The sequence below is a fragment of the Patagioenas fasciata genome, chromosome Z (assembly GCF_037038585.1).
Source record: "Patagioenas fasciata isolate bPatFas1 chromosome Z, bPatFas1.hap1, whole genome shotgun sequence".
NCBI classification, from domain to species: domain Eukaryota; kingdom Metazoa; phylum Chordata; class Aves; order Columbiformes; family Columbidae; genus Patagioenas; species Patagioenas fasciata.
The window spans coordinates 34,606,672-34,618,029 of record NC_092560.1 but is presented as its reverse complement, the minus strand read 5'-3'; the positions used below and the strand labels follow the sequence as shown (position 1 = coordinate 34,618,029).

The 11,358-nt window shown below is 41.0% G+C and overlaps 1 protein-coding gene across 1 annotated transcript; it reads right to left on the bottom strand.

The window, feature by feature from the left end:
• Positions 1 to 2,203: 2,203 nt before the first annotated feature.
• NXNL2 (nucleoredoxin like 2) lies at positions 2,204 to 11,080 on the bottom strand. Its single transcript, XM_065861612.2, has 2 exons — positions 10,563 to 11,080; positions 2,204 to 2,754 (listed from the first exon to the last, which is right to left on the bottom strand). The coding sequence occupies exons 1-2, from the start codon at positions 10,862 to 10,864 to the stop codon at positions 2,586 to 2,588; spliced, it is 471 nt and encodes a 156-aa protein (XP_065717684.1). The 5' UTR covers positions 10,865 to 11,080; the 3' UTR covers positions 2,204 to 2,585.
• Positions 11,081 to 11,358: the final 278 nt, after the last annotated feature.

Genomic DNA, 11,358 nt, shown 5'->3' with positions numbered 1-11,358 from the left:
TTCATGGTCACTGCAACCAAGGCAGCCCTCAACCTTCACTGCTTCAACCAGACCCTCCTTGTTAGTGAGGATGAGGTCCAGCAGTGCACCTCTCCTAGTTGGATCCTCCACCATTTGCATCAGAAAGTTATTGTCAAGGCACTGGAGGAACCTCCTGGACTGTGGCTGGCTGGCTGAGTAGTCCTTCCAGCAACATCAGGGAAGTTAAAATCCCCCACAACAACCAGGGCCTGTGACTGTGAGGCTGCTCTCAGCTGCCTGTAGAAGGCCTCATCAATTTCCTCATCCTGATCTGGTGGCCTGTAATAGACACCCACAACAGTACCACCCCTGCCAGCCTGCCTCTTAATTCTCACCCCAAAAATTCCAATATTATGAAAAAGTAAACACAGATTTTAAAAATTATTTTTCCACTACCCTGTATTTAGCCTGTTAAACATCCATTATTTTAGCACTGACAGGGAAAACAAATTTTCCAAGGTTTGTAGAGTAAATATCTTTGCTTCATCATTATGAACTTCCTAGCTGAATTTCAAATTTAATCTGTGTTACTGAGTCAGTGTGTCAATTATGCAAAGGACTTAACTGTATCTCAGTCTTAAAATACTGAGTTCTTCCATACACATACATATAAACAAACAATGAATCAAGCTATCTTGACCTAAGTGATGCCTGATATCTGGCTCTCTTGCTATATAATTTATTCCATATTCATGCAACATTTTCTGTAAAAACTTTTGAAAGCACTTTTTTTACTCTTTTCTCATGTTTAAAATACATTTGCCATTAGCTGGTCCCAGAACAGCAGGCAGTACCTACAAATCACTTCCACAAAAAACTCCCTAGAGAGCTTGGAAGTCATTAGAAAAGAACCTGAGCAATATTTATATGGTTAGATGGCAAAAAATTGGAAATTGTCTGCAGTATCTCCAGATGTCATTTTAAGAACAGCTATAAGATGCTCTGACTTACAACTGTGCTGAACACTTCCTAAATCTACTATTTTTAATTTTAAATTTGTTTTCTCTGGAGTACTTGCTTTTGATGTATTGTGAAGAATACATGACTTCTTTTATATATATTCTCTCACACATGCACACACTTTTGAGGGAAAAAACATTCTCCTCTATTACAAGCAAATGACACAGCTGTGTTATTAAATAATAAAAGTATCCACACATGCTAATTTCAGGTGTGCCTTATTGATTTTTCTCATGGTCAGGCAAAGGTTCCTCAACAAACAAGTGAGAATGTTGCAGATGGGGTCATTGAGCCAATGGCTTCAGAAGGAACATTGCAATGAGCAAGGCTGAAGTGGAATCCCTTTGAGTACAGACATGCAAGGAAGTGCCTGCAGAATGGTCATGTTCTGCTGTTTTGGGGTGCCCAAGCACTGAAGGAACTGGGTGATGACATTGCAAGGTCAAGTCCATTGTGAGATGTTCCTGAGGGTTGAGATCAGCAGCAGCACGGTCCAGTTGGAGGCAAGTTGTCATCTTCAGGAAAACACTATCAACATTAAAATGAAAGGGTGAACATAGTAAGAGAACTGAAAATATGTATCAGTTTTAATTGTACCTTATTGAGAATAACTTCTAATAATTGAGTAACCTTGACTCAGAGTGTTAAAAATGTAAGCACTCGTAAGTGGACTAATATTAACTCCGTTGGTTTGAAGTTTTAAAATTCTAATCAACAGACCCTTGACTTGCATAGGATGTGTTTCTTTAGTCACCAATTGCATGTATGTTTGGCCTGGGACCCCAGTCACAAAGACTGGCTGTCAAATCTCAACACAACAACTGATGGAGAATACAGGCAAACCAGGCTGTACTTCAAATGCAACATGAACATTCATTGTGGAAAGATGGTACCATTTTTGATATTTGCTTCTACACACTTGGGCAAAAGGAGGAGATGGAAAATGTGTTATTCTTAGAGTTGACCTGACATTAACTCAAAGATAACAACTTAGTGTACAGTGCCAAGTCTAAAAATCCAGGGGTAAGGAAAACTCAGCACAACTTACATAAATGCCACATAAAGTAAAAACAAATAAAAGTATTTATTCAATACTGACAAACAAATGTGTTCTATTTAACAGTCATAACTTTTTCTGATTAGCTTGCAAAGATAGATAATGAAGACACATTAGACACATATACTTCATAAATATTTATTAAAGCAAATAATTTTCCTTTCTTAATAAAATATGTGCTAATCACAAAAAAATGTCTTCAAGAAAAATAGGTTTGTTCATATAGATGTTTTTTACTGTACAGATTTTGCAAAGTAAGTGTTTGCATAGATTTCACAGTTCTCCGTTATTAAAGTTTAAAACAGTCTATCCTCCTGAAGTTCTTCAGTATCATGAGGAATGATTTGGTTCATACTGAATATAGTAGGTAGAGCAATACAAATAAAACAATAATTGCAGTTTATGACCTACTGAAACAGCTAATATTCAAGTTGAAAACAAAATTTGTTTACAAGTAAAGATAAATAAGCCTTACTGTTCTTGTTCTGGACAAGGCAAAATATAGAGTTTTCCATTATGCCTTGCCTTGCTTTCATCTGCCAGCTTTTTAGCTAGAAAAATTCTGAAAGATATCTGCACCCTCAAGCCAGTTCCGAAAACAGGATAGCCCTTTGTCTCTGATCTGTTTTCTTCCCTTGTCAGTAATGACTTCTCCAGTTTGTTTCACAATCACCAGTTTAGGAATTGCTGTTATGTTGTATTTCTTCTTCAGATCACTGAGGAGAAAAAAAATTAAAAATAAAACACACCATTAGGGGGAATTTTAAGAATAATCCCTAGGCTCTTAGGAAGGGTACTCTGGTCGGGATGCATGAGCAAGCAGAAGCGACGAGTGCCTAGGCAGAACACAGGGTGGAACAGGGAGATGAACAAGGCTGCAGCTGGGAGTTCACATGGTGCAGCTCAGCTTGGGGAGCGCTGCAGTACCTTGGCTGTAACTGCCCTGGTCTCCCCTCCACCTTGTTTTCACTAGCCAGAAACTAATGTCTCCTGGTCCCTTTTTATTGGATAGGAGGAGGATCTCACTTAAACTAGCATCAGACTTTTGCTCTTGTACAAAGAGCCCATCCCACAGAGCAACTTCCTCTAATCTACACTAAAGAACGACGTACAGTCCTTTAGTGTAAACAGAAAAGATTGCAGAAATGCCTTAAACTACCTCAGTGAAACAGGCCACCTACATCCAGAAATGTAAAGAATCGAAATATTGAGAATAAGGGCCACCCATCTAACCTGTCCAAGAATAAGATTTCAACTTCTCCTCTGTCCATCACACAGACAATAGTCACCATTTCTCTATGTTAGAAGATGGAAAAATCCATGTAGGTTACAAATAACTAACTCAGTGTTAAATAGCCTGCTATTTTATAACAAAACAGTTAAAATACAGTTAAATTTTAAAGCCATACAAACAGTGATGTTCCATGTACAAAACCAGGATCTATTCAAACAATTGATGAGTAGGTAACCCAGCAAAAATTACTAAGAAAACACTCTGAAAGATGGAAGCTTAAAGGGATCAAAGTCAAGATATATGGAAAATTAATACATATATTATTAATGCTGGAAATAAAAATAACATTTGGGAGGGGAAAACCTAGAGGACACACAACATCCAAGGAGAAACTAAAATACTTGCTGACCCTGGCACACAACAAATAAGAAGGCATGCCTACTCATTACAAACCACAAACCACCACATAGTAATCCACGTTAGATGGGCGTGACACAGGCAACAGAAATTCCAAGATGAAAAACATTTCCAGGGAAAACAGTTTACAGCTATGACATGGTTGGTTTGTTACAGGATAAAGGAGGGGAAAAGAGCAAGGCACATGGATCTATCTTTATAGAAAGATATTATATTCTAAATTCACCTCAATTAGAAAGGTGATGTTTCTAGTGCAAATGATAAAGTAAATTTCAGGACACAAATAAGCCAGAATAGCCAATTTTGAGACTAGGACTTAATCACTAGCACTGACAACTTTTTTATTAATTCACAGCAGAGGTAATTGAAAGACAGTCAATGAGCTCTGAGCTCATTAGACATCTCAACAGACATCCAACAAAAATCAGTTAGTTGTTGAGAGAACTACTCAACAGTAGGAGTTTCGAGTGTTTCCAGGAGCTCCAGAATCACTTCACTGGCCCAGCTGTAACTCAGAAAGAAAAGCACATAAAGAATGTCTGAAGTTTCCTGCTATGTTGATTGGGAAACTGCAAAAACTTCTTTCCTAATACAGGACAATAGCAAAAAACCCACTACTTTCATTAACACTAAATGTCCAAAGAAGAAAGAAAACCATTTGTTGAATACAAATACGCAGACAAATGTGTTTAGACTGATGGTCATGAAGTCAGAACCACACCAGGGTGTTTCCTCATCCTTTTCAAACTAAGCCTCAAGGTAGGAAAACTATAACCTACCTCCTGCCATGTCACATTTTCCATGTGTCACCCTCAGCACACCTATTAATTGAACCAGATGTTTACATTAGAGACCCATGAATGAAACAGTATAGATGCTAATGAACTCAATGTTCATCTTGGAAGGCAAAAGTTAAAGAAAACATCTTCTAGCACACCATCCTCCAAAAATTCCACCATTTTAGTGGTACGAATGCAAGCTATGGTGACAGACATGCTGGTATCTAAAAGGAAAAACGAGGAACATAAAATCTCCACTTAAGATGCAAGTTCTGCAGTCCAAAAGAAATTACAGAAAAATGTAACTGGTTTTGAGGAAGAGGTCACGTGTTTCAGAAGGGCTACAAGAAACAGGTTAAGTGAACTGCAATAGTTCAGCTAAAAGTAACAACCTTCCCGAAACAAATATAATCTGTTGTGTGGAAAACTACCTCCCTGCATTCCTTTCTATGAAAGTGAGCAGAAATTAAGCACATGTAGAAGAATCAGAGGACAGAGAACCACAAACAATAAGGGAATAGTCATCTTCCGAAATATGAATAACATAATTCTCAAAACAAAATGTAAACACTAAATGGAAATATAGTAACTGAGCACTCTCACTACAAAGAACAACATCTGCTGTGTGAGGCTCAAGTGCCAAAGAATTTGATTGTAGACATTGTTAAAAAATACAAGACATTAATATATAGACATTCTCTACTATTTCCTGGAAAAGAATCCTAAAAATACAGAAAATATTACTTAAGTGAAATACTGGCCCAGACAAGGCATTCCTGAAACACATCTTTCCTTCTGTATTTTTCCTTATGAGAAGCAAAATCAACAGGTGAAGGATACTGCTCTGCCATTGACTAAGTTGGCTGAGCATTAATGCAGGAAATATTACAGGATCAGCAATTATACAGTCCAGCAACAGGTTTGCTTTCTCGGTGAATTCTGAAATAAAGCAAGCAACTAAGAATCCACATAGACCTTTCCAAAGTCAGCTAAAATGGGAGAAAAAAACTTTCCAAAGAAAGCTCATGTGGAAACCACATAAAAGACTACCACCTCATCTCACTTGTGTGACAAACAAGATGGTTGGAACATGTACTTTACTGATTCAGTGGACAGTAAGATAGCTTGAGATGTACAACACAACTGTAACAATCAGAGACAGAACAGTAGTAAACTGAAAGTAATTTGCTATGGAGACTGGAAACTAACACTTTGCTGTCCTAAGGGAACACATATATGGCTTATCCACTCCACCACAGCATCTTGTTTACACAGCTTCTCAGCTGAAGATTCCTTGCATCAAACCAGACTGAAGCATGCACAGATTTTGCTTACATTTGTGCACCACCTGTAAAATGAATACACCGAAAGAAGGCTCAGCAACAGTTCTGCAGATAATGCTTCTTAATCACCATGTACGTGTGTGCAAGTGCTTACAAAACACACTTTTTAAACCTGTTAAGATCATCCTCTCCTATAGGGATCTCAAATCCTGTGACTCACCTGCACAAACTACATATGTGCCATGGGACAAACTGCAATGACAATTTATGAAATCAGTAACTATAAACAGAAACATCATGTGCTAAAATGTCAATTCTCTTACAGTAAAATGCAGTGAAGTAACTAATGACTTTCCTAAAAACCAGTTGCCTAGCTATTCGCAGGTAAGTGTAAAGGTACATACAATGTCTTAATGATTAAAAAAACCAAACCAAACCAAAACCCCCCAAAAAAACTAAGACCCAAGCAGATGAAGCAGAAGAGGAGGCTCTAATATTACAGAAAACTGAATAAATAACTTTCATACAGACACAGGGAATCTTAGAGTCAAATCCTTTGAGGTATTAGACCTTGGCCATGCCAGTTAGAACATGAAAGCACTGCCTTCATTTGCACATGAAATACCAAAATGATGAAATTAAGATTGAGGGAAACTGGAAGTCATTGCAATTGTTAGGTCTTTTGATTGTTGTGAAAAGGCTGGATGAAAGTTCCTGACAGCACAGATTTTATATTACTAGGTCCTACTGGCATTGGGTGGGATGGAGTTTATTTCCTCCATAGCAGATTGCATGGTGCTGTGTTTTTAGATTTGTTATCAAAAAGGCATTGATAACACAACAATGTTTTAGCTACTCCTGAACAGTGCTCACACAGAACCCAGGCCTTTATCACACTGCCCTGCCAGTGAGTGAGCTCAGGGTTCACAAGAAACTGGGAGGAGACACAGCTGGGACAGCTGGCCCAAGTGACCAAAGGGATATCCCACACCACATGACACTGTGCTCTGCAATAAAAGCTGAAAAAAGAAGGAAGGGATGAATGTTGGTAGTCAGGGCATTGGTCTCCCCAGTCAACCACTACACATGATGAAGCTTTGCTATCCTGGAAATTGCTAAACATATGCCTGCCAATGGGAAGTAGTGAGTGAGTTCTTTATCTTGTTTGGCTTGTGCGTTCACCTTCGCTTTATCCATTAAACTGCCTTTATCTCTGCCCACCAGTATACCTATTTTCACCCTTCAGATTCTCTCCTCCATCTCACTGGGGCAGGGAGGGACCCAGGAGCTGGGTGGTGCTCGGCTGCACCAGAACTAGCTCACAACGCAGGGGAGTATTTTCACACAAAGGGGTTTTGGAGATATAGACAACACAGGGCAAAATTCATATTGGGAACATAAATGATGCATTTTATACACTTGTATAATGCAGTATCTGACAACATTTGAACAGCTTTCCTTTGAAAGTGACAGACACCTTGCTAATCTGCTTCTAGCAGTACACCCTGTAATACACAGCTGTATGTCTATTTTGTTTTAGCTGTGAACTTTCTGTATTGCTGAGTGTTAGTCACATAGATGAGCACATCATAGGGATGGGATTCAGCTTGAAAGTGTCTGTTGAGATTTTGAGATAACCTAAAGACTAAGAACAGGCAATAGTTCTTAACTGCTCAAATACTTTCACTCCTCTCCGTCTTCCTTCTTTGCTGACTCCCACCCATACACCCCTGTACGTGCCAATTCATCCCTGTACCTAAAATTTCCTGATATAAAACATGAGCATAACCTTTTTATTTTCCTTTTTTGGGAATTCTTTGGGATTCTAATTTTCACTGAGGTGTACACGACATGGACTCAGTAAATTCCTGTCTGAGAGTCTGCAAGAACTACTAGCATGTGCTGAGCACCCACACAAAAAGTGACACCTTGCACTGTAGGGCTTAGTATAAAAGCAGCAATTTGTCTTTGTGTATCATAAGTAATACATCAGTCCCCATTTACAAGCATTTATGGTTGACATGTTCTGTCCTACTCCTGCTTTTCCTCTCTTGTATTCCTTTTCTCCTCATAATGCTCCACTTCCTACTAGATTGTCTTCATACAGCCCCGCAAGGATCAAACGCCTGTGCCTCAAGCAGCAAAAATCAACATTAAAGCTGTCAAAAGTTAAAGTCAAGACACCAGGGCCAATATTTCCTATTAGTCATGCCACAGACTACATGAAGTAGTAAAGGTGCAGTCCTACCTCGGGGAAGTAGTCAGGAGTCGGGGAGTCTTGAGATCTTGCTCTGAAATCAGAATTTTGCTCTTCTCTAGGTATGTGCATGCAAGGCATCACATTCCATACGCTACAAATATTAATGCACCCCAAGAAAAGAAGGTATTTCTATCCCAAAGAAACTCTGTGCTTCCATTTATGAAAGGTGTTTTAGATGGTAAATTTGAAACTGGCTTCTTTGGTGGTAGAAGCTACTTCAGTCTGTGCTGCAATTATGTGTCTTAAACACTGAAGCTACCAGCTAGCATATTTTAACTTTACTGAAGGTACTGAAATGCCTGCTTTACGTAGTCCACTAAAGAACAATCAACTTGAATTATTTAATATTTTCTATGTTAAAATGTAGCATTCATTGTTTTCACATATGTGAATGATGATATTAATAATCAAATTATTAATTTATGTTAGTCAATGTTAAAATTCTAGTTTTACTTAGCACTAGTATCTACCCAGAGTTACAGTTTCATTTAGCAAATAAACACTTGTCTGCTCAAAGTCTACAATGATTCACCAGTATCTCTGAAGACAAAATACCAGTTAATTCAACCTAAGCACCCTGAACATCTCTACACTGCCCTTTATTGTTATATGCAAGAAACACAATTTCAAACTCATTGTGCTTTCACATCCCTCTGCACTTTGTTCTGCAGTAAGCCACCTCAAATGCTATAATCTTGCAGCTAAACATGACAGGACAGCGTTTCTCTACAGGATTCTGAAGAGCATTATAGACTGCCACAGAAGAGCCTATTAAACTACCTCTGTACCTCCTTTCCACATGACTTGGACAAGAGCAGAGTCAGAAATAGACCCCTAATCCACAGAGGCTGAAGCTCCTGTAAGCACATTCCCATGGTCTATGCCAAACAGCTTGCTGGATGCAGGAACTTCAAGTGCTACATTTCAGTCCATAAATGTGCCTGAATTCTATTAGGATTAGTAGTTACCAAATAAAATTACTGCCTGGGGAGCTTTTAGAGAATTATGGAAAACAGCATTGCTATTTCAATTTATTTTTAAGTCAATGGAAACTGTCATTCAAAAATCATAACATTAACTGTCTGCTGACATCCAGAAAAGAGACAAGGAAGGAATAGTTTCCGACTTCAGCTTGTTTGCTCAGAAGGCTTTCAAAGTGCACTGACCAAACAAGATTAGTAAATCTGCTCCACATAGTGTGACTAACTAGTAAATTGCACAGCTCTATCCTAGGTAGCATACAGGGATGGATCTAAGGTTAAATGAACACTAGAAGTTACTAGAAGTAATAAGAACAGAGTTCTTTTTCAGAAGAACAAATCTTGTTTTGAGTTTAATTATCCAGTCTATGTTGAGTCACACTAATCCCTTTATTTTGATGACATCTGCAACAATATTTTCCACAATCTAGCTACATATCAAGGGGGAGCAAAATCCCTTTACTAGTAATTACACATATTTTAAGTCTCCAGTTCTAGGCATTTCAGTAGTCCTAAATATCTTATCTGTGCTCCTGTAATCCAAATCTATACTTCTCGATATAAACTAAGTCAGATTTTTGACTGTTGTCCAAAAGAGTCGGCACCCTTGACTTATACATGGTCATGTCCTTTTTTTTTTTTTTTTTTTTTTTTTTTTACTGCGCAAGTTGCCTACAGGAGTGCCCCTTTGGAAACCTATCAGTACAAGAGTTTTACATTCCAGTTACCATGTGCATCTACCACAGCTAAACTCCAGCTGTTATTACCTTTTTTCACCTAGTTTACCCATACATGTCTGAAATTCTTCATAGTTTGCTCTCCTCTCCTTTAAGTTGTTCAGCTATAAGTTTTTGCTGCTCTTCCCTTTGCCTTTTATCGAGAGCATTAGTAAGTCAGACAATCCAGAACAACCTTAATAACAACTACTGCTGTACTGAAAAACAAACTCTCGATCACTGTTTGCCATTAGCTTGGCTTTGACTCACTGTTCATATCATCTTATTAATGTTTGGGGTCTTTATTAAGCCTTCCTCAAAGATCTTTTAAAACCTAAAATGAACACACAAAAGCAGTTTTCCTTCACTTAATTCCTTAGAGATGTAACGGTCTAAAACCAAGCTACTTCTCTGAAGAAAGTAAGCTGCTAGTTTGGTGCTAGTTTGTGGTACACCTCTGTGGCAGTGGACGGAGAGCCAACTAGTATCGGCCGCTGCCCGAAGGACAGGACTACGGTAGTGCTGGACTGACAGAGTGCTGAACTGGGCGCGCATACGACTGAAGGCACCGTAAGCCGGGTTTCAGAGCGTCCCATGGGGAGGGACGGCGCGGATCAAGAGAGCAGGTGGCAGTCGCAGGGAGCTTTTGTATCAGAGACTTCGCTGTTAGATTCCGCTGCTGTTCAGCACCCGCGCCTCCTGCCTTCTCCCGTGCTTTGGAAGGGGGGTGCGTGCGGAGACCCTGTCGAAGCGGCAGCCCGCCGTGCCCCATCACCGCCGCCGCCGCCCCCAGCCCGAGCACCCCAGGTGGGACAGCCCCATGAGGGGCCGGGGGTCGCCGCCACCGGTACTCACTGCTTGTAGGGGTCGTGGAAGGGCAGGGCCAGCCAGTCCCCGTGCATGGCGTGCATGTAGCCCGCCATGTCCTCGGCGCTGTGGTCGGACGAAATGAAGACGACTTCGAAGGGGGCGGGAGGCTGTGTCTCCTCCAGCAGCTCCGTGTAGAAGTCGCAGAGGACCGGGGTGAAATCACGGCATGGCGAGCACCAGCCGGCGGAGAAGTACAAGCCCACGACCTTATTCTGCAGGGCCTCCTCGGGGTCCACGCTGCGACCGTCCTTGTTGACCAGGAGCCGCCCGCTGAACACATCCACCATGCTGCCACCGGCCAGACCTGCGGGACGCAGCGCAACGAAAGGTAGCACCGGGGGCTGCAAGCCCAGGTGACCCCCGGGCACGGGTCCGCAGCGCCCCCACTCTGGAAACCTTCCTCCCCGAACTAGACAGCCATCGAGGAACAACTCTCCGGCTGTGCTGCGGACCGCTGCCGTCACCTTTATAAACCACTACCGCCCGGGTCCGCCCGCCGCTGACTGACAGCGGCACTCGCCAAAGGCCGCCTCGGGAGGGCGTGGGCCTGCCCGCGGGAGCCAGGCGGGCACCCCCGCCCCGACCCCACGCTGCCCTCGGCTGGGGGGCGGTAAGGTTGGCAGCGAAAGTGGAGCTGTCAGCCGTGCGGAGTAACGCGAGGCAGTGCGATTCCCCATCGGGCACTCCGCGAAAGCGCTTTTTAAATTGTGTTCTTTTTTTGTGTTTTTTTTTTTTTTCTTTTTTTTTTTTCTTTTTGTTTTTTTAATAGTTTCGAGACATA